The 24,279-nt window shown below is 42.7% G+C and overlaps 2 protein-coding genes across 2 annotated transcripts in view; both read right to left on the bottom strand.

The window, feature by feature from the left end:
* LOC101158803 (tumor necrosis factor ligand superfamily member 10) overlaps nucleotides 1–5,685 on the bottom strand; it is a 63,126-nt gene extending 57,441 nt beyond the window's left edge. The window contains exon 1 of the mRNA XM_011487639.3: nucleotides 4,624–5,685. Coding sequence (XP_011485941.1) covers nucleotides 4,624–4,851 — 228 coding nt within the window. The 5' untranslated portion in view covers nucleotides 4,852–5,685. The remainder of the gene's footprint in view (nucleotides 1–4,623) is intronic.
* A 5,397-nt stretch (nucleotides 5,686–11,082) lies between these two features.
* Nucleotides 11,083–14,152, bottom strand: LOC105356451. Its single transcript, XM_011487638.3, has 2 exons — nucleotides 14,062–14,152; nucleotides 11,083–12,400 (listed from the first exon to the last, which is right to left on the bottom strand). The coding sequence occupies exon 2, from the start codon at nucleotides 12,392–12,394 to the stop codon at nucleotides 11,555–11,557; it is 840 nt and encodes a 279-aa protein (XP_011485940.1). The 5' UTR covers nucleotides 12,395–12,400; nucleotides 14,062–14,152; the 3' UTR covers nucleotides 11,083–11,554.
* Nucleotides 14,153–24,279: the final 10,127 nt, after the last annotated feature.

The following is a 24,279-nucleotide window of genomic DNA, read 5'->3' as shown; positions in this document are numbered from 1 at the left end:
AGACCCAGGGGTCTTTTCATTTTAATGCTATTTTATAACCAAAATCAAAAAACCTGTGTCATTTTCTAGGACGTAGTTTCTGCAGATAAATAGTTTCTGAATTGGCGCAGAGCACCCTTCCACTCCCTGTTGCTGCGCTGTCCAGCCGTACAGTTTTTAGCCAGATACCAGCTCAGACAAAGAAAACGAAAAACTGCATGGATCTAATCGTCTATGAGTGGATGTATCAGAGCAGGGAGCTTGTGGCTTGCCGCTGTAGCTTCTACGTAACACCTACAAGCCTTTTCCAACTGTACTTTTTGTGTGCTCCAGATTCACAACAATTTGAAATAATATATGCTCAGGAATGCAATTTTGTTTTTGATTGTCTCAATACATGTCCTCCATTGTAAGAAAAATCTAACAAGAATACGTCAAAAACACAATTTCCAATGGAGTGGGTCTTAAAGAAGCCAAACACTCTTTAAAAAAAATTATCATTCTACAATCAGCTCATTTGTCTATAAGATTAGAGCACGTTTGATTTATATCAAACCCCACAAACTTATATTGAATATGAAAATTTTAGAAAGCATTATTGTGGACACACTCCGAAGGAACACAAAGGATCATCAGGAGAAGCAATTTTAGGAAAAAAAGATAAAGTCTGACTTGTTGCTGCTGTTTAATTTAACATGAACTTTGCAGTACCTACAGATGTGTAGCACAAGTATACAGATGTTGAATTATTATTTCAGTTTTCTTTCAACCCATGAAATGTTATGGAAAGCAGAAAAAGACTTATTCAGAAAAATGAAAGCAAAAAATAATTTTTTTGCAATAATCTATTTATTTTATCTTGTTTGATCATTACTAAGAAATAAAATTTGTTTTATTTGGTTAATTTAGCAATATTACTGGCATATTCCCAGACTGTGGTTCCACTTGACAATAATGGCTTGTAGCTGAGGTTATTGGATTACTTCAGTCAAATGTTAGTTTTGTTTAAAGTACCAACTAATTCCTAAAACGGGTATGCATGGATGTAATTCAAATCACTTGACTTTGTTTACCTGACCACATTGGCTGGGAGGCTTTAGCGTATAGCTGAGCTCCCCTCACCAGTAAATCACTCAAAATATCTTCATATGAAGGTGATGTAATCATATTTCAGACAGTAGCTCTTTGGAAAAATGAAGGAGGGAGTTGTTACAATGAAAAGATTGATTCATTTTGACTCGGTGACCCATATTGACTGTTGAAATTTACGTTTACTGAGCTGCTAAGATCCAAATCCTTGCCGGTGTGCTGTATTAGTACCTAGTGTTTACACAGTCACACTACACAGCCCAGGATCTGGAGGCTTACAAGAGCCTGAGCTGTGGCTGCACCAGAACGTTTGGATTACAGTTTATTATTTCTTCCTGGCTCTTTATTTGCTGAAGAAAGCTGTTCTGGGGTTCACGGCTTCGTTGTGTGGGAGAAGACCGATGATGCAAAGTTTAGCATCAGGGGATCATCCTTTTGCAGCCAGAAAAGGTGAAATGTTAACTTTTGTTGTTGAAAGGGCAAAGTGTTACCTAAGACTCCTTAAAGACAGCTTAAAGACCCCCTGCTGGAAAAAGATTGCATTTGTAAAATACAGTACAACGGGCAGGCGGCAAATTCCCGCTCTATTCCGATGCTTCCATTTGTAGATGACCACATCCATGCATCTCTTTGTTTTCTTGTCTGAGCTGGCATCTGGCTCAAAACTGTATGGCTACCTCTGATATTGCTCACCATTTTTGTTGCAGCAGCGGAGTAAGAAGGGGCTGTAAGCTAGTGGGAAGCATATACACAAATAGGTGATGGGAAGTGGCAGTGGGCTTACTCCACACTAGTGGTCCTGCCTACAACTCAGAGCGAAATTTTAGGATCAATTCCTGCTGCTCTGCAGAAATAATGTCCTAGACACGACACAGGATTTTTGATTTTGGCTAAAAACTGTATAATCATAAATATAAGGCCACTGGGAATGCTTTGAAAATAGATCAAAAGATGATCAGAGTGGGTCTTTACCACAGTTCCTTTGAGAGTCCCATTCAATTCTCTGTGATGTTCCCAGCCAATATGATTCATACAGCCTATGATGTCACTCGCATACCGTCTATCCTGTGTCTAAAATGTGATCTATCCAGAAAGGGAGGGTACACGTTCAAAGCTCCCGTCCCTTTTTGTTTCTGCTGGATCCCACCGCTCAGAGACCACACCAGACACTTCGTCTGTGTACAATGCTCATTGTTCCACATACTGTTTGCCTTTCCCAGCTGGCATGGTGCATAGCTCCAGCACAACTAAACCAAGGGCCTATCGGCAGATTAAAAATAGGCCTTCACATGAGAAGAGGGGGATTCCCCACAAGTGTGCATGCAGAGTCCCATGCTTTTTGTGAAGTCCCTGTCCAGAGTCCTCTCTGCGATCTCTTAATCGATTTCCTGACACTTCGTATGAGAATAAAAAGACAGAGCATTCCTTTAAAAGAGTCTGATACATGGACAACTAAAAGAAAGTACCGGTAAAGTACTTTCTATTGTACTTACAAAAAGATCGAAAATAAAAGAAATCTGTGGAGCTGTCTGGTGTGTTTAGATCACAGCAGGTGAACAATGATCAAGTGTGCATGACACTTTTAACTCTTAACGGGAAGACTACGAACTTTGATGTTTTAGAGTTATGAAGCCACATGTGTCCCTGACACACCCACCCAGATGTCAGATGTCAGGGTTGCCCCCCCGTCGTCACCATGTGGCTCTTTTCGGTCACATCACTTTATGCAGCTGCACGGGTTACGGGGAAGAGGAGTATGACTCCATGAGAGATGTAGGACATGATAAACCAGTTTTCTAGAGAGCAGCACTGTCTGCTATAAAAAGAAACATCTTTGATTAACTTTGTGTCCAATCCAATGATAATTAAGATTAGTTGCTTTCCAATTTTTTTTAGAGATTGCTCCCTGAAGCCCCTTGTCAGAATGTTTTCCTAGAAACAGAAATACTGAGTCATGCTTAGAAAAGACCATACACTAACAATCAGATGGTCAAATAGCTTGAGGTGTACCCTTGCAGAGGATTTAGCATCCTGAAGGTTGTGCATCAATCGTTTTTCCTTGTGCAGACTTGCAAACACCTTTTGAGAAGCATCATCCACAACAAGATGCAGACTCTCATGGGTGCACGCATCTGTATCTCAAACTATATATTTTTTTATTTGCTAAAAAGCTTCAAAGGGGATGGGCTTTATGAGCTACTGCGCCTGACATGCTTCCATTTAAATGGGGGTTTAAAGACCTACTCAAATGAAAATCCTGTTTGTTTGTTTTTTAACATGTTCTTGTGACATTTTTCTAAAAATGGAGTACATAAATAAATATAAAATAAAATAATAATACAATAATTTCTTTATTAAAATTGTGTTGAATAAGAGCAGACGATAAATTTTGAAACAGCTTGTAGTTGTTGTGTAAACACTACAATCGGCAGGTCACAATCTCAACGCTCCACTCCATTCTGATGCCTCGTCTTTGTTTTTTCTCGTCTGAGCTGCTGGGTCAACACTTTACGCCTGGACAGCTGCGGTATCGCTCGCCATTTTCATTGCACCGCTAATGTTTGGCTGTGGTTGTGAGGGGCTGTAAACTAGTGGGAGAGCACGTAAACAGATGGATGACAGAAAATGAAAGCAGACTTACTCCACTCAGCAGTCCTGCCCACATGTCAGAGGTGACTTTCTAATGAACTACTGCCGCTCTGCAGAAACTATGTCCTAGATAACAACAGTTTGTTTGATTATTTTATTTTGGCTAAAATGGCATAATCATACTTAAAAGACCGCTATGAAATTAGATCAAAAGATGACTGGAGCGGGACTAAATGTTTATCTCCTGCTCAATGTTGCTCAGGCCTCAAAACAGGTATTTAGAAATGCAAGCTCCTTGTTTTTTTTAGAAACTGATGACAAACGAAACCCAAAGTGAAACTTTTTACCTGCTCGTCTTCAAACTCTTGTCATTTGTGCTTTCATTGTCAGTGGACAGAGACTGCCTCCACATTATTTCACAACACAAGAATTAAATTGACCCCCACCCCCCTCCAGGGGCGAGCCATTCAATTGCACGTTTCACCTTTTGCACACAACATCTGCAAGCCACTTCAACTAGCCGCTCCACAAATGGCTCCAATCTGGGCCTTTTACGCACGCCGCTGAACTCGTGTGTAACCGTGACCGCCGCGCAGACGCTGCCACTGCTCTGCTTCTACATTCCGGATTTAGACAAGTTCCTACAGGAAAAAGGGGGAAACCTTCAACCCCTGCAGACAAGTTCAGGACTGACCTGGGTCAAATCCACCTCCAGTGATTTGTTTACAACCCTGAATGAAATTTGGTTTAATCCTACAGCTCCCCGAAGACCCACAACTTTAAATATATTTATGCAACATGTGTCTGCAGCTCGCAGTCTCACTTTGAGGAATTTATGAACTTTTCCTTGTGGATCCAAGGTAAGACATCAGATCTGCTCTGACTGAGTCAGTGGCACGTTTTTATCCCCCAAACTGTTCTCTGGGGCAAAAATCCATTGGGTTCAGAGATGAAGGCGCGTCTTACCTGTGATATGGACATGTTTAGGTAGACAAAGAGTCCGGTGGTGGAGGCGATCTGCAACACCACCACGACAATCACCACCATCGCCAACCACATCTTGGACGGCGTCTCCCGGCGCGCCGCCCCACTCGGCCCGCCGGTGGGGACCATCATGTAGGTGGTGGAGTCGCTGCTCACCGATCTGAAGTAATCCTGCTGCTGCTGCTGCTGCTGTGCGCTCGGAGTGGCCATGGCATTCCCGACGCATTAGGATAGCACACAATCAGAAAAGCAGCAATAGCCGTCTACGGAGTACAACCACGGACTGGAACAAAGTTCGATTCCCATGCGGTCGCCAGCCGGCAGGACCTTTGGCTTTTCCAGTCCGAGCTCCGCGGATGAGGTGAGGGAAAGCCCTCTCAGAGTTCCAGATCGGACATGTCCGTGTCTGTTGAACGCTCAGCTGCCGGGAGAGGAGGAATTTATAAAAAGAGAGGTGGTTGGAGGAGGTAGCAGCACTAGTGGGACGAGAGCGCAGCAAAGAGGGGCAGGGTTAACCTCTTCATCACCCTGGAGCTGTGGAGGAATGCGCACCCGCATTCGCGCCCACGCGCTGCTTTTTTGTTTCTAGTCACGACGTGAGGCTCGGACGCGGACATCACGCTCTACCACCGCAAAAAAGAGAACAACACAATCAACAATACTCTTTAAAGTCTGCAAAACTCACATCCATCTACAGAACTGGGGATTTCCGCCCCTAAGGGAGTCGGTTGGGGCCAAAGTTTCCAAACTTCTCAGTGACTGAGTTTCATTGACACGTTTTCTACGAGGTTTGCAGGAGAAAACACGTATAAGACAAAGAAACAACAACAAAACGCCTAAAAACGGGTTTCTATTGTCCTGTTTTTGTGTGTGCGCGCGTGCTTACATGCATACGATCAAAAGTTTTGATTGATTTTGGAGTGGTCGCATGGCCTGCAGAGGGCGCTCTTTTTCATGCTCCTCGGGCTTTTATTTGTATGCCGGATATCTGCACGTTTTGCTGAGATGAGCAATGTAAAACATAAACTAAATGTAAAATATTGTAAAATAAAGTCCATGTTTGCATTAAACAGATTGATCCTGTAATAAGGACATTTAATGTTTACAACCACTCTGGAGATCAAGCATCAAGGTAAATGATGATAACAATATTAATACAAACAAAACAAGATAAAAATTATACAACTCTTAAAAATCTCTCATTGTATAAAGTGAATGCATAGCCAGAAAAAAGAAACACTAGAACCAAACCTATAATCCAGCTAGATCTTTAATGAATGTACTAAAACGGATTTCTGAGTAAAATATATTCAACGACAGAAATTAGGGTTTTTTCCTCTTTGTCTTCTTTTTCTTTTTCTAGTGTTTACCAGCGCATGTTGGCCACAGACAGTTGGAAGAGGCTTGGTGCAAAATGTCAAAGCGGTGCAAATCTCATGAATCTTGCTCCATGCAGGTTTTTTCTTTCTCAGCTCTAGTCCGATATATGAAACACTTGGTGTTGTATAATTCCGGCTGGGCACAAACCCCTGTTATTAATTTCTTCTCCATGACCAATTTTCCAACAGTTGGCCCTTCTGTGAATTAAAAGGGACGCCATCCAAACGTCACTACCCAACACGAGCCCCTGATTGTCAAAGTTTGACCTGGTTTACCTCTCAATACCTGTTCAACATCCACTCATTCGTAAACACATTCATAGCTAAAACATAAGAGTTTCGAACACAGAAGTAAGAAATCCGCTTTTATGCACATTTACATAGACCTTTTGATGGAAGTGGTTCCCTGAACATGCATTGCAGAGGGCGGTGTGTACGTAGCTTAACAGTTTGATCCTATTTTTTCTTTAACCCTTGTGCTATCTTAGATGACCCCACCCTTACATTGACGTGTTCTCCCTACCATGACAAAGGTGGATAAAGGTGGAAAGATTTCATGTAATCCATGGAGACCAGTGAGGTTCACAAATCATTGAAGAAAAAAGGTTCAGCGCACTGTCTAGTGGGTCTAGATGACCCAACTCCCAAAGTTAAAGTGCCTAGGATAGCACAAGGGTTAATACTTTAAACCCTCCATGTGACAAAACCACCACACTGACCTCACCAGCCAAAAAAATAAAAATAGAAATTCACATAAATTAAAGGCAAAGTCAAGCTTGAATGCGATAACTGCGTTGTAGTTAAACGTCTGCTAAATGTTTCAGTCAATCCTAAACCACAAAAAAGCAGAGCAGCTTAGCATCAGTCACTGTGTTTGTCGTTATACAACACACATTCTCCCGCAAACACACTATAAAGAGTGAAATATGAGGAAACAAATTTATTTTCTTTCTTTCATATTTAAGCCACCACAGAGCTGGCCAGCAATTCATGCACATGTGCGTGTAATGGTTAAAAAACAGAGCTCTTTAATAAAGATTAAAGGCAGATGGGACAGGATTGCTTTCATTCTAGCTGCTCTGGACAGTCTCTTCGATGGGCTCTTCTCATCTTAAATCAAGGAGTTATTAGTGATTATTTTTCAAAGCAGCAAATAATTTGAAAACCCATGCAGGAAAATGAAGTTTTCCATTCAGAAACAACAGTGACGCTTCCATAAAAACACCCACGCGGAGGCCAAATGGAAGAAAATGGCAGTAATTCAGATTGGTGTAGCTGTATCTCAGATGCTGTTCAGCATGCAAATGTGCATCACATGCAGGATGCATTCAGCCTTTTCTCAATTAAAAGCAGATGCATAAAAAAAAGCTAATTTACACAAGACAGTTGAAGAGTTTGAAATTATTTTGGAATTCAGTGCAACAGAATGTATGATCACTATTCTAGGATGTTTATTGATAAATTGTTACACAAATAAAAATTGATTAAATACTTAATGTATTTTTGGTGTTTATTAGGGGTGTAACAATTCATAGACTCCATCAATGAATCAATTTATATTCCTACGATCCAACCAGATCAACCAAGTGCATCACAGCAGATAACACGTGCTGCACCAAAAAATGATCACGCCATCATTCCAGTCCAATGTGTGGAAACACTTTGGGCGGGTTCGGCCAGGTTCTCCGTCTTCCCTCTTACCATCCGACGTGAGCCATTTTGCAGTTTAAACCAGGGGGTATGGGCTGGAAACAACCACAAGGCAAACCCCGTACTCGGTGGACAGACGTCATTGCGGGAGATGTTAAACCTTATGGGGTTGCCATGAAGGATGCTGAGCTTCTGGCACAAGACCGGAAAAAATGGAAGACCCTTGTTTTTTTGGTCAGCTCTACACACTGGGAAGGGGCATCGCCCCCCCCTGCAAGAGTCTTGATGATGATGACGGGCTGAACTTTTAGAAACTAAAACATGAATGGACTTGTCATTATTTATTAAAGGCAGGTCCAAAGTACGGCCAGCGTTTATATTTTCATGGGCCCGCAGGGTCCTTCAATTTTTTTGCAAGGCCGTTCACATTTCCAATTAAATGCAAACTTTTGTGATCTCCTGTGTGACCGTGAAATGACCCAGAAGTGACCTGCATGCGCAGAAGAGTCCTCAACCGTGAACAACGTCACGTGTTGTTTGCGGAAGTAGCGAACGTTAATGGATGTCAACATCGCTGGGCTTATCCCCCAAAATGCGGTCCAGCTCTTGGTAACATGGACAGGTGATACGTTGACGGCCACTTCGTTAGTTCCATTCTTTAACCTCCTTGTATTTGGCTCGGAGGCTTTTTATTTTTCGCTGGCATTGGAGCCAGAATCGTCTGTACCCACGCTCGGCCATTTCGCTGGAAATTTTTTCAAAAACCGCCCGGTTGTGATAAGAGCCCTCGAGTTTGGCCTGAATAGAGCTGTCACCCCAAATATTAATCCAATTGGTGACCTTCCCTTTCACTGACTGGTCTCAGCAGCATCATCTGCCATGGTTGTTGTTTATGTTCTCATTCCCGCCTACTTCAACGCAGAATTATGACTTTTGTAGCATATCAATGATGTACGGATACATGTGGCCTGACCGTTCAGACTGAGGTCGCATTTCAAAAGATCGGATACGTATCGGATTCAGGACCACATACCCAAGTGGCCTGGGTCACATTTGAAAAGATCGGATCAGTATCATTCAGACTGTCATGAAAAGATCAGATACAGGTCGCAAAGGGGCAAAAAAATCGGAATTGGGTCGTTTCAGCCTGCAGTGTGAACGTAGCCTTGGTTTAAAGTCATTTTAACTTGTTACAATACTGTTGTGCAACCCTTTTGTGACACTTTCTGGCTCATTTCTAAAATGTCAACTAGATATAAGAAAGTGTAAGGGCCACCTCCAGAGTAAGTGGTAATTTTCTTTTTTTTCAGTGAAATACGAAACAACTGCGTTTGTTTGATACGCCAAGTAACTGTGGCTGTTTTGAAGGTCAATATCTAGAGGCTCTACCAGACGAGACATGGTAACTACGACAAGCTGACTGGGTTTGAATGGTGCAAAAAATTTACAAATTGACAAATTCACAGTAATTTTGGTAAAAACATACTTAGATGCATTTGAGTTCTTGGTGAAGAATTAAAAAGTGTGCCATTGCAATAAAATTTTCAAAAATTGGGTCATTTGCATTTAATGTTATTCAAATAGATCAAAAAATGTCAGGCTGAATGGTTGGCCCTCCCGTGTTTTCACCTCACCAAACCTGGCCATCTGCAAATGTTTCGACCCATCTGTTTTAACATATCTGTTGTTTATTGTCAGTGGAAAAACTGAAACTTATAATCTTCCAAAGTTTGACTGGGACCCATTTTCAGTCCATTTGCTTTCATTCTTTGAACATGACGACACATTTGTGCACAAACAGAAGGGTGTGTTGTTCTTCGTTTCATGTTCCGCTCACTTCATCTGTGTTGCAAAAAAGAGGGTCCTAGTGTGTTTTCCACATCTGTATGTGGTCTTCTGTTATTTAAAACATGCATGCAAACATAAATGAGTGAACAAAAGTCTGTGCAGTTATGTACCAACCACAATGAACCTCTAAGCTGCTGCTCATGTTTCCTGGGACATGAGGCAAACACTCACAGGGGCCTCCAACCAGCGTGTAAACAAATCGTTTCACGCTAATAAAAGACGTGAAATGTAAACAAGTGGATGGCTGATGTGAAGTGCCAAAGATTGGACGCTAAATGAAACTATGGCAAACAAAGCGTGGCGTTTCATCACCTTATCGGCCAGCTTGTTGAGCAAACATGGCAGTTGGCCAAAGGAACGGCTCAGCTGGGTCACAGCAGTTTCTGCCACAGTTATAAAGTTGGTGTCTGGTTTGAGACTGAAAAAAAAGTGTAAAATCTCAAATTACAAAAGATGTTCCTCAAAACTTGCGCTGAGACCACCTTTGTTGCTGTGAAAGAATTGTTGCTGTTCCTCTTACCTGCTTAACCCTTGTGCTATCCTAGGCACTTTAACATTGGGAGTTGGGTCATCTAGACCCACTAGACAGTGCGCTGAACCTTTTTTCTTCAATGATTTGTGAACCTCACTGGTGTCCATGGATTACATGAAATCTTTCCACCTTTATCCACCTTTGTCATGGTAGGGAGAAGGGTGGGGTCATCTAAGATAGCACAAGGGTTGATTAGATGCTAATTTCAGAACCGTTTGATTTGGACACTAACCAAAAGGCTTCGTTTCATTTATACTGACTGACTTAAAGGTCTCATCAGTTGGGGTTAGCTGGCTTGCTCATGGACAAGAGGACCATAAAACCTGGAATTTTGCCCCCCTGAGTATGTGGTTGGCTAAAGGCCGCTCAACCTACAGTGCTAGAAACGCTAGCTCTAACCTGAATCGTGCAGAGTTCCTTAACAGAGCTTGGGTATCTGTCTGTTTCCATCTGTGTTATCAGTGACTTTGGACAAAGTTCTCAGTGCTCAATATTACAGACTGGAGAGACGTTTTTACTCTGCTCTGTCAGCTGATGGAAAGTTCTGCAGAAAATATGGTGAGAATGCCTGCCTGTATTTACTCTGGTGCTCATGTATTTGGTTGTATCTTACACAACTATCATTCCTGTCAGCCCTCGACTCTATATATTTATATCAACTAAATAAGAGAACTGAACTAAGCGTTTTATTCAAGAGTTTTTATTTCAATTTAAGCATTTCAAAGTCATTATTTGATTGGAATGTTTCTCTCTTTGGAAAAATTTTAATCTCTACAAGAAGGTTTTTTTAACCTTTCCAGTCTTCTGTGTGTTCATTTTTTTAATATTAAAAAAAAAAAGAAAAACAAAATGAAACATAGCTTGGAATTATTTTAATGTGTGTGATGCATATTTTTAACAACACAAAATAAAATTGTTTTCCACAAGCAATTTATTTTTAACTAATTGGCTCAGTTTTTTTCCGTTAGGCTTCATATGTGCACATTCTGTAAAATCCAAGCCCTAAAATCACAACAAAATGAAGATCACAAATTACATGTCTATCTAAGTTTTTAATAAAAATTTCATAATTTACAGATCTATTGACGGGAAAATGATTTCTTGTGTAGAAAACTGAAACACAGAAAACAGTTTGGTGAATCCTGGTAACTTTGACTTAACCTGATGTAAAGACAGGCAGTAACAGTTTTACTGTGGTGCCATCTAATGGACACGTTGGTACTTGTGTGGATCAAGTTCATCTTTATATCTGTTTGCTGCACATGCATCATCTCAATTTGGCTCATGGGAGTCAACCTTACCATATTTGGGTCTAACAAATTTAAAAGAAGCACAATATCAAAAATTTCTTAACCCGAAAGAACATGAGAGCAGAATGCTTTTACTTGTGACAAATTCACCAAATTTTAAAAACTTTTAAGTTGGTGAGTCAGGTTTAGCTCTATTTTGAAATAAGATTTAAGTAAATAATTTTAAGACAAACAAGTAATCGTCTCAGATGCAATTAAAGCATTTTAGTTTTATCAAGAGAGAGGGTGATGATGGTTTCAGCCATCTGCTGGGCCAACAGATCCAGGTTTATTGTGTCTTGTATCTCCTCCTTGCCTTTGACACTTAAAACCCCACTCATGATGTCACACGACAAGGTCTCAGCAAAATGTTCTATCCCGGCTCCATGCTGAGGGGCTTCTTCATAGCCACCTTTAGGTAAATCGTCTGTGCACAGCGAGTGCATCAGATGTTCCATCAGTACCATGTGAGGGTCAATGCTCGACTTCTCCTCTTTGTCTTTTGGAGTTGGGGGAGGTGGGGAGGGCAGAAAAGCATTGGCTAATCCTCCCTTCAGCTTCTGAGCAAAGCTGTGTCTGCTCCTCTCAAGCTCAGGTATGAGAGGGGTGGTGGGAGGGGCGTCGGGGTAGTCGAGAGAGCCCACGACAGGGAGGCCGGACTGATATAAAGGTGGATGTGGGGGCGGAACGGAATAGATCTTTTTAGTTGGACTCGTGTCCATCAAGTCTACCTTAGAATACTCCATGAAAGACTCATTTTCAGTCTTTTTACAAGCAGTTTGCGATCCTTCAGTCTGATCTTTCGCACTCTGAGCTAAACACACTTCTCCCAGTGCTGTTTCAATGATCACTAACGCCATCTCCTCTGCCAACATCTGATCTGGATCAGAGATGGACACCTTCTCTTCAGCCATCATGCTTAGAAAAGATTCCATTATGCTGTCTGCCATATTTTGGGCAAAATCCTCAAGAAGGTCAACCTCTGCCAGTGTTCTTTCTCCATGGATTTCATGGTTGAGCTCCAGCTCCATCGAATCTCCACATGCAGTCTGCATTCTTTCCTGCAAAGAGTGAAGGAAAGTTTGAAAGGACATATTATCACTTTTTTTTGCTTACTTTTGTAACAACAACTTGCATTTTAATTCCTAGCAAGTATTCTTATTTATGGAGGCCCTAATGTGCAAATCACACCAACAAATCACTCAAAGCAACAATATAAAGATCATAATGAAAATTTAATAAAGAAAACAATATTCCATTTTTAAATCAAAACAAAACTCCAGTTATAAATAAAAAAATTAAAAACTGACATATCTTGGAAATCAAAACAAATTTCCAGAAATCAAAATAAAATGTAAAAAAAAGAAAAAAGAAACAAAACAAATAACCAGAAAAGGTTAGTACAGGTTGGGACATCACTGGTAAGATGATGACGTTTGTTAATCATTTCAAACAAAAGTTATTTGGCATAAAGCGATACTGGATATGCTCCGTTCTAATCAAAAAAGGTTTATTAGTATGCGGATACTTCAGACACATTTAAAAAAACTCAACCTCATCATTCAATAGGGCTGACTGTTTTCTGGTTTCACATTGTTTCATTTTTTTAACATTTCATTTTGATTTCTGGAAATTACTTCTGTCTTTTGAAAAGTTTCATTTTTTCTAAAATGTAATTTTGCGTTTTTGAATAGTTGTTGAGATCTTCTACATGTTTTTCTGCCTTGAGTGATTTCTTGGTGGGATTTGCACTTCAGGGCCACCGTACTTAATTGAATATTGTTTACCAACGAGTGTGACCATATGCATCTCAAACAGATGAATTTCTTTGCTCTAATTTCTACTTCTACGTTATGTCATTAAGAAAGAACTCAACATGTTTCAATGATAATACTACAAGAGAAACAGCAAAAGAAAGCCAACAGTTGTGAAATCAAAAGGGCCGACAGAAGAGAACATCCCCCACTATGATGGAAAGTGAGATTCGGCCTTAACCGCTGCCTGTCAGTGTGTCAGCTATCAGCCGTCAGGATGTGACAAGAAGGAAGTGCAGTTCAGTATCAGAGCGGCTCAAAGACCTCTGCCTGCCTCAAACAGCAACATCCTGCTGGTTTAAGCATCTGAGCTTGATGTCAGTCACAAAGAAATGAAATCACTTCTAGCTGCTGTCCAAATGAAGCCATTCTGGTGATTTTGTTTGATTTATGACAGTTGAGTCCAAAGGAGATAACATCAATGATGCAGCACAGATATAAAGCCAAAGCTTAGACTGAATACTTTTCTTGGCTGTTTGACATTGTCATTTGGCAATTCTCTTTATTGTAAACCCCTTAATAAAGCAAGATTGTTTAGAAATTAGTTTTCACAAAAGGTGCCTAAAGATTCAATAAAGACAATTAGTTTGATTACTGTAAATTGGCAAAAATAAGTTTTATTTGCCAATAAAGTTTTTAGTTTTTCTTACTTTTTTGTAATAAGGGAATACCTCAAAAATACTTAGGTATTCTATTAAAAAAATGTACAAATTTGTAGAAACAAAGCTTAAAGTTTGCTGTAGAGGCAAGAAGGGATAAGCTAAGGAAGGCAAATAAAGAAGCAGTGCAAAATTTATGAAGCAGTTAGAAAGGTGCAAAGTCAAAAGTTGCCTAAATATACTACAAAACAACATGAAAGCTGGAGACAGGAAGCACAGTCTAATCTGGAAGTGTCTTGTTAAACTTACCAGCGGGAAAATTGCTCCTTCTGTGTTCCAAAAGCAAATAAGTTGTGTTCAGAAGTTCCCACTCGCAGACAAGTTCACCAGAATTACTCACTTCCTGTATGTATGCTCGTGCATGCAAGTAGCTATGAGGGAAGCTCAGAAAAATTAGCATAACGGAAAAATACGAGGAAATAACTGACTTACAAAGCTGACCCTGTTCTATTTTTGGACTTAAAATGACGTAGTGATTAAAAAAAGATACAAACGGAAATTGAGATGAAGCTCTGTAGATGTACTTTTATCACTTGCTTGACAAAACTACACAGTTGTTCTTTTACTTTCCATTTTTCTTATTCTGATAGAATGCACCATGCACTCTGCACATCCTACACGTGTATGTACACAAGTCATAATGGCCTTAGCAATAGTTTTGGCCTGTAAATAAACTAAGCTCCTGGCTATCTGCTGCCTTCTGACTGAAAGGCTCAGTCTGTGTTTTATGATGTCTTTGTCTTAGTAAAATCCCCAGTCTGAAGATTTGTCAAAAAAAAAAATTTTTTTGATAGAAATGAACTTTAAAGTCTCACTCTGATCATCTTTTATCTATCTTAAAAGTGTTTAAAAATGAGGGAGATGAATAATGACAGACTCAACAGTTAATGCTCATTTTTGTGGCTTCTACTAACATAAAGATGTTTCTTTGTACTTTGACGAAGGCTAAAGAGATGTGGAACACATTATTTGCCCTTAGCGCTATTTAGGGTTAGAGTGTTAGGGGAATATTGTTTGTTATTGTCCAATGGCTGTGAGACAACATTTTCTTCAAAGACCCACTCAGATGAAAATTGTGTTTTTTGGAGTTTTTAAGATGTTTTGTAGCATTTTTCTCATGATGGAGGACATATTTACGGAGTATCAATCTTACCATATCAAAAAAATTCCTTTATTCAGATCATTGTGGATCTGGAGCAGACCAAAAAACTCAGTTTGAAAAACAACTTTTTGGGTACATAGAAAATACGCTGGGTGGGCAACAAGCTCTCTGCTCCAAGCTCTTAGCAACAAGGAGGGGAAGGAGGCCACGGTTGCTTGCACCAACAGCCCTGGGCATAGCGCAGAGGTGAGTTTCTGATGAACTACTGCCGCTCTGCAGTATGGAGTCCTATACTGTTCATAATTAAATAAATAAATATTTAATTCAATAAATAAATATGACGTCATGCAAATACACAATCAACCAATAAATCTCTCATATATATATAAAAAGATCATGAAATTGTGAAAAACCTGCACACTGATTTTAAATTAGCCATTGTATTATTCAATATATTTCATTTTGCTTTAAAAACATGTTCATTATTTTAAAACAGCATTTTAAAAATATTCATTTTAATCATGTGGAATATATTATAATTTTACGTCTTTTTTCAGAACCTCGGATTTCAAAATCAATATTTTCCAAAGTAGCTTTGTTTTTATTTAATGTTGCTGTTTTTCACAATGGCTGATTTATTTCATGAAGAGCTTTTTCAGGAGAATGGGTCTGTCTGTCAATCAAACTAGACAAGGCGGAGACACTTTTGTGATTGGCTATTCCTTTACCCAGACATGAGCAGCAGCACCCTAACTCCCCTGTCTATATCGATCGAAGATGATTCAGCAAACGTGATGGCGCAATGCACACCCCTCAACACTAGGAGGAGTATGCACCTCAACACATCCACAGTGTTACAAGAAATTGGGCAGTTTTGGTTCTAAATTTGCGGATAAAAGTGGCTTTGGGCGAGTGTGCATAATTCAGGTGATTTTGTGGTCGGTTTAGCAATTTTCATCTTCTCATGAACGTATAGTAGTGGTCTAAGTTAGGCTGAGTGGTTGTTGGAGTTCCACTAAGCTTCTATGAACTGGAGTTTCCATGAACGCACCATGCCGCGTGTGGGAGGGGCAACAAGCTAATGTTTTTAGCCTTATAGCCACATGGAGCGGTTGCTTGTGCTTATCTCAGTAACAATGCATGGATGCACAATGTACATGGAGAGTGTTAAGATGTCAGAAACGTCATCACAGGAAAGGTTCAACATTTTTCTTGAGGGAAAAATAAAACCAGAGGACCTGATTATAATCATTGTATCATTGAAAATAGAAAAATATCATAAGGTTCAGGAGGCCCGAGCAGGCTTGTCCCGCTTTGCACAGCTGCCTGGTCTCACTCTGTCGATCCTCCTGCGAGCCGACATATGTCACGATGTGAGCTGTGAGTGAATGGCGTAAGAATGAGGAGTGTGAAAGATGTTGACGACTGGAGCTCCTTTGTGGTTTGGTCCACACAAACCCTCAAACTACAAAAACAGAGTTGTGGATGTTTGCATCTTCTGCAGCAGACAGTTTGTCTCTATTTGATCCTCTAATGTCAGCAAAGCCTCGCGGATATCGCTGAAATATGTCATCTCTCTGGCACACCGCTGAGCGGGTATCGAGGAATATGAGTCGATTTCCATGGATCAGCCAATGAGCGTTTAGATCCCGCCCACTTTCACTGATTGACAGACCCATTCTGCTGAAAAAGCTCTTCATGAAATAAATACGCCATTGTGAAAAACAGCAACATGAAATAAAACAAAGCTACTTTGGAAAATATTCGATTTTGAAATATGAGCTTCTGAAAAAAGACAGAATTATAGTAAAATTCAACATGATTAAAAATGAATATTTTAAAATGCTGTTTTAAAATAACATGTTTTTAAAGCAAAATGAAATATATTGAATACAATGGCTAATTTAAAATCAGTGTGCTGGTTTTTCACAATTTCATGATCTTTTTATATATATATGAGAGATTTATTGGTTGATTGTGTATGGGGTCATATTTATTGAATTAAATATTTATTTAATACTGAACAGTATAGGACTCCATACTGCAGAAACTATGTCCTAGAAAATGACAGATTTTTTTCATTTGCCTAAAGCATAATAATAAAAAGACAGAGAACGCTTTTAAAATAGATCAAAAGATTTTAAGGGTGGGACTTGAAGTAAAATACTCTAAAATTTAAAATGCAACACAGTTTACTATTAAAGTATAAACAATGCCATGATACATGATGGCCAACTATGTGTGTATTTGTACAAACCCTTTGTGAAATCAAACTTTACATTAAGGATGTAAATATTTGTTTGGTTCGACTAACTTATTTTTTGTTATTTTCTGTACCCCTTGGGAAAAAAGTGTAATTAAGTGTACTATGTGTGACCAAGGTACCGTCAGTGCAGAGTGGAGCCACCAAAACAAAAATGGCTGAGACCATAAAAGCTTATAAAAATTTAATTTAATGAACAATTTAAAATCTAAAAGTGCAGTTTTACTCTGATTAGCAGCATACAGATAAAATAAAAGGGGGAGCAGGAATAAAAACAGGAAGGCCGAGCCGACCGCCTGCGCAGGGGGGGGAAGGGAAGAGAGAGGCCGTGGACTAAGCCAGTAGGCGGCAGCGCACCTCACTCCACTCCGTGCTAAAAAAACAAATCCACACACACACACAAAATAAGAAAAACCTTGCAAAAGAAACTTCCACTACACACTAAAAGGGAAATAAACAAATACAGTGAGGGAACTGGAGTGAGGACGACGCTGCCACAAGGGGCCCCCCTCACCAACACCACACGCACCGACGCCCGACTCAGACCTATGCAACAATAAAAAGAAATCAGAGTCAACCACACAATAAATACAGCACCACTCTAAAAACACATTAAAATGTATAAAAAAAAGGTGGGTAAAGAACACGCAGTGGCTCATGACATCTGCAACACGTCTAGCCGCTTACAGCATCTAGTTAAAAGAGCAGAATAAAAATGAGCAAAAGGTGATCTACGTCCTCCCAAAAAGAGGAGCTTCAACCATACATACCACCATGCAGGCAGCCACTGTCTGTCAACTCACTCCCTGTTCCTTTATAAAGGGGCAGACACAGCTGAACTACATCCCCAATCAAGCAGGCATGCACCTGTCACAGGCATACCTGACGGTTACATTCTACCCCCGTTTTTTTTTTGTTGGCGTCCCGACAACTCACTGCCACGGGCGAAACAACCCTTCAAGCATACTGCTGGACACCTGCACCCGAGACACTGCAGCCCCCTCTACCCCAGTCCCAACACCTACTGGTAGATGATGTGGGTTTGTATGCTGTCCAGCTGTTTGTCGAGTAGTCCTTCGTAATACAGGAGGGTCGAATGCGTCTGGACAGGCAGCAGGAGCAGCCTCCACTGTAGGTACAGCCGGGACACCAGTTCCATTTTTTCCTGATGGTCTTAAAACCCAGAAGCCATTCTCCTCCACATCAGGGCTCCTTGTTCTAGAACTGGGTCTATGTGGCGAAACAGGTGGTTCCACAGGTATAGGCTTAATCATGCAACGATTGACTTGCCGTACCTTTTCAGGTTGATCCTGTGGGGCAACTGTATAGACGGCCCCTCCAGGCTCAGGAGGTCTTGTGACCACAAACACCTCAGGAGCCCACTTGTCCTGGATCTTGTTGCGTCCTCTGTGTGAGAAGTCCCTCAGGTACACCCTCTGTCCAGCTGGCAACACCTCCTCTGTAACATGTTTGTCTGCCCTCTCTTTCCTCCCTGCAGCAGCTAGGCGCATTCGTTCTCTGGCACCTACTAAAGCCACCTGTAGCCTCCTCTTGTGTTCACTGACCCAATGACAGGCCTCGCCGGCAACAGGCTCCTCAATGCGACCCAGAAGAAAGTCAACAGGTAACTGAGGTTCACGACCAAACATGAGAAGGAACGGAGAGTGTCCTGTTGACTGGTGCGGAGTGGTGTTGTAACTAAACAACACTTGGGGCAAGTACTCAGGCCAGCGGTGCTTTTGATCAACTGGGATGGTTCGCAGCAGGTCGTGAAGCGTGCGATTAAACCGCTCACATTGGCCATTTCCTTGAGGATGGTAGGGTGTTGTGCGGGACTTTTGAACACCATACAACTCACAAAGCTGGTACATGATGTTATTTTCAAAGCAGCGGCCCTGATCAGAGTGCAGCCGTGTAGGGACCCCAAACTTGTAAAACCACTCCTTGATGAGGATGTCTGCCACAGTAGAAGCCCTCTGGTCTCGGGTTGGCACAACCTGTGTAAACTTGGAAAAGACATCGGTCATAACCAGTACTTGCTCTCTCCCATCCCTCGCTGGCTCCAACATGGAAAAGTCAATGGCCAGAATTTCATTCGGCCTTGAAGCCAAGAGATGACCCATAGGTGCTCGTACCTGGGGTTGGGTGCTTTCGGCCACACAACACCGTTCACACTTCAGGCACCAATCCCGAATAATGGCACCCATACGTGGCCAGTAACACCTTTGTTGGATCAACTCCAGAGTACGTTCAACGCCTTGATGGCCATGGTGGGTATGCAATTGCTGAAACACCTCTTCCCGTAGGCTCTCTGGCAGTACTAGCTGGAGGACTGGCTCACCCCCGTCTGGTCGCTGGTAGGTGCGATGTAACAGTCCGTCTCTAATGCTAAGCCGACCCCACTGGCGAAGCAGCCTCTGTGCTCCGACCTCCAGTGCTTGCTTCTCCAGCCGGCCAGGCATTCGCTGCTCCCCGACCAGGTGCATAATCGGTGCAATGGTTGCATCTGCCTGCTGCAAAACCACCAGATCATCTGTAGTCCGTTGCGGTACCGTAGAAACCATGGACTGGGTGGCTGAAATGGGAGCACATTCCACCTCTTGAAGTCCTTCTGGTAACACAGACCCTGGACGAGCTGGCGTAATGATGGTACAGGCCTTGGTTTGAGGTTGTCGAGAAAGGGCATCTGCATTTTGATTGGTGCGGCCAGAGCGATATCTCACAGCATAATCAAATACAGCCAGCTCTGCTACCCAACGCTGCTCTGTAGCTCCCAGCTTTGCCGTCTGTAAATGACTAAGGGGATTATTGTCAGTCCACACCACACACTTATGGCCCACCAAATAGTCCCGGAACTTCTGTGTCATGGCCCACTTCATTGCCAGGAACTCAAGTTTCATGGAGCTGTAGTTCTTCTCTGCTTGGTGAAGACTACGACTTGCGTAGGCTATGGGCCTGACTTTTCCCTCCTGCTCTTGAGACAGCACTGCGCCCAAGCCCTCATGACTTGCATCCACTTCTAAAATGAAAGGCAGATCAAAGTTAGCATATGCCAAAACAGGTGAAGAGATCAGTTTGTCTTTCAGTCTTTGGAAAGCACCCTCACACTGGTGGGTCCATACTTCATTCAACGACTCCCTCCGGTGACGACTCCTCTTCCCGGACAACTCAGCAATAGCCCGATGAAGAGGGGCAGCCAACTGGGCAAAGCCTTCCACAAAGCGCCTATAATAGCTTGCAAATCCCAAGAATGTTCTTAATTCAGGTACAGTCCGGGGAGGGGCCCATTCGGCGACAGCCGCAATCTTCTTTGGATCAGTTGCCACACCAGCTGCAGACACAACATGACCCAGGTAGTCCACCTGCTGTTTGAGGAAATGACACTTTTCCAGCTTAATTTTCAGGGACTCCTTCTCGAAACGACTGAGGACCAGCTCCAATCTTGTCAGGTGCTCATCCACAGTGGAGGAAAAGACAATCACATCGTCCAAGTATAGTAACAGCGTGTGACAATTCTGGTCCCCAAACATCCTTTCCATAAGCCGCTGAAAAGTACTGGGGCGTTACATAAGCCAAAAGGCATCCTGTGAAACTCAAACAGGCCGAAGGGTGTACAGAAAGCAGTCTTCATCTTGTCCTTCTCCGTCACTGCCACCTGATGGTAGCCACTGGCCAAGTCAATTGTTGAAAACCATCTGGCACCTGATAGGGCGTCCAGTGATTCCTCGATCCTAGGTAGAGGGAAAGCGTCCTTCCTTGTCTTACTGTTCAAAAGTCTGTAGTCGACACACAACCTCAAAGTCCCATCCTTCTTCCAAACCAGAACTATTGGGGAGGCGAAGGGGCTACAGCTCTCTCGTATGACCTGACTGTCCAGCAGTTTACGTACATGAGCCCTAACCTCGTCATAATCAGACGGTGGGATTCGCCCATGTCGCTGCCTCACAGGGGTCTCATCAAGCAGGGGTATGTCATGGGTTATCAAATTGCTACAACCTAGGTCAAACTCTGAGATGGCAAAAGCACCCTCATGGCGTAACAACAATGATCGCACCTTCTGTTGATCCAACTCTGATAATGCTGATAGGTCAACCGACTGGACCTGTTTTTGGACAGTGTTCATCTCCACAGCTGTATGAGACGCAACCGTAGCGGTAGACCTACTGCTCTGTTTGACAAATGAAACTCCCTCTGGGAAACTGACCACATCTGCCTGGCTAAGTAGGCCAATTGGCTGGTGGGGTCGGAGGGTTATGTCCAGCTTGCCCACGTTCACAATAGGGACATAAACTGTGCCCTCCTGACCAACAACCATGGCTGGAGAGAACAAAAGGTTGTCAGGAAGGGCGTAGCCATCTTCCAAGGGCTCAATTAGTGCAGCACCTGTCAACTGTGTGAACTGGGAGCAACATGTGGCTGAAACCCATTTAACGGTGCCTCCTGGTATGATAACCGAGTGTTTGCCTCTAACCCGGGCCATCCCCTGTTTTAACACTTGAGCTCTAGACGTTATCTGATGGTGGCACTGTAATGCCTGCTGCCAGTCCTGGGGCGTCTGCTGTACTTCAGCAAGAGCAAAGAGAGCAGGACCATGTTGATTAAAAAGCTGCTGGTAACACTCTTTAATGACATTCATCCCTAACACACCCACAACATCTGACGACTTATTAGGTCGTGCAAGGTCTTTAACAACCAAGACACCCCGCTGTGGCATGAGCCGGCCATAAACAACAACGTCTAATTCAACATAGCCGAGGTATGGGATTTCAAACCCATTTGCAGCAGTTAACGCCAGCCAATTGCAAGGTCTAATAACCTCCTGCAAAGATTGATTAAAGAAGCTTTCAGATATGGTGGTTACCATAGAGCCTGTGTCAAGGAGAAGGTTAGCGCCCACCCCTCCTAATTTAACAGCTACTGTAGGGCATTGTGCCACAAGATTTGACTTGCCTGGGGGCACGCCTGAACCCCGCCCCTGGGAGCCAGCACTCTCTCCACCTGATGTCTGGCCCCTCACATCAGATGGTGGAAGTTTCCCGCCTCCCGAGCTGCCACAGCAAGGGGGGCTCTTGGCTGGGTGGGGACACGTTCATTCTCACACTCACGAGCATAGTGACCAGGTCTTTGACAACGCCGACACACCACACTGGACCGCGTATGGCTAGTTGGGGGTTGAGAGGCCGCCTGTAGAGCTAGAAAACCCTGTGTCAGTTTGTCCAGCTGTTCTTGCTGTTTTTCTAACAGCTTCCGCAAGGCCACAACCTCGGTGTTTGTAGGGGTGGGGGCTCTAGCATTCAAATATTGTGCTGAAGAAAAAGGGACTGAATAAACCCGCCCCCGTGGCTCCCCACAGTGCCCCTCCTGTTCCCAACGAATAGCCTCTGCTCTGATATCTAACAATGAGGTTCGTGGGTCCTGTCTCACCAACCGTTTCAGTTCCCGGCGTAGGTTGGGATCTAACACATTCTCCACAAACTGGTCTCGAAGCAGCCTAGAGGCATCCAACGTCCGTCGTGGTGCACACCGTTCAACCTTCTCCATAATACAACACAAAGCATGGGAATATTCCCGCAGTGATTCACCCTCCTGCTGCTGCCTGGAAAAAAACATTTGTTGCAATGAAATATATGATTTAGAACACCCATACATATCCTGAAGTATTTCCAAAATTTTCTCTGGGTCCTCCCTGTCGGCTCGTGGCCTATACCTAATTTCATCCCTGGCTTCACCTTCTAGATGATCATAAATAAAATAGGCCTGGTCGACAGGATGCAATCGTCTGGTTTGTAACGTTGCCCTCATCTCCTCCACCCAGTCCTCGACCGGAACCCCAGTCCTTCCCTGGAAATGTGGGCATTTTCGCTCCCTCGGGATATATACCAGCCGATCCAATGGCTCGTTACAACCACCAAAGGCTCTACCAGAAGCCTCTTCATCTGGTGATCGGTCAGCCCGAGCACACAGATTATCCAGGGATCGTGGTGCTTCCTCATCAGCCATTGGTGGAGGATGGCAGCCTTCCAACCAGTGGACGTTGAACCCAGGTAATGGTTACCACAGGAAGGGGGGGGGGGTCCAAAGGAGCACACTGCGTGTACTACCCAAAAAAAAAAAAAAGAAAGCAGCCCAATTTGGTTACCACAACTGCAACAACGGAAATTAGATCCTGCCGACGACGCCAGAAATGTGACCAAGGTACCGTCAGTGCAGAGTGGAGCCACCAAAACAAAAATGGCTGAGACCATAAAAGCTTATAAAAATTTAATTTAATGAACAATTTAAAATCTAAAAGTGCAGTTTTACTCTGATTAGCAGCATACAGATAAAATAAAAGGGGGAGCAGGAATAAAAACAGGAAGGCCGAGCCGACCGCCTGCGCAGGGGGGGGAAGGGAAGAGAGAGGCCGTGGACTAAGCCAGTAGGCGGCAGCGCACCTCACTCCACTCCGTGCTAAAAAAACAAATCCACACACACACACAATAAGAAAAACCTTGCAAAAGAAACTTCCACTACACACTAAAAGGGAAATAAACAAATACAGTGAGGGAACTGGAGTGAGGACGACGCTGCCACAAGGGGCCCCCCCTCACCAACACCACACGCACCGACGCCCGACTCAGACCTATGCAACAATAAAAAGAAATCAGAGTCAACCACACAATAAATACAGCACCACTCTAAAAACACATTAAAATGTATAAAAAAAAAGGTGGGTAAAGAACACGCAGTGGCTCATGACATCTGCAACACGTCTAGCCGCTTACAGCATCTAGTTAAAAGAGCAGAATAAAAATGAGCAAAAGGTGATCTACGTCCTCCCAAAAAGAGGAGCTTCAACCATACATACCACCATGCAGGCAGCCACTGTCTGTCAACTCACTCCCTGTTCCTTTATAAAGGGGCAGACACAGCTGAACTACATCCCCAATCAAGCAGGCATGCACCTGTCACAGGCATACCTGCCGGTTACATTCGTATACTTGGTGTATGCGAAAAGTGAGGAACTAGGGGAGAGCGGGGTAATTAGTGCCATTTTTTACTTAAAGTCCTTTTAAAGCAAAGGAATTAAAGTAACATCTCCAATGAAATTGTGTTTTCATAT

The sequence above is a fragment of the Oryzias latipes genome, chromosome 18 (genome assembly GCF_002234675.1).
Source record: "Oryzias latipes chromosome 18, ASM223467v1".
In the NCBI taxonomy this organism is placed as follows: domain Eukaryota; kingdom Metazoa; phylum Chordata; class Actinopteri; order Beloniformes; family Adrianichthyidae; genus Oryzias; species Oryzias latipes.
This window is presented reverse-complemented; position numbering and strand designations above follow the sequence as displayed.

What these genes read in the sequence shown, in the direction of transcription:
- LOC105356451 (XM_011487638.3), bottom strand. Translation starts at nt 12,394, where the DNA reads ATGCAGACTGCATGTGGAGATTCGATGGAGCTGGAGCTCAACCATGAA.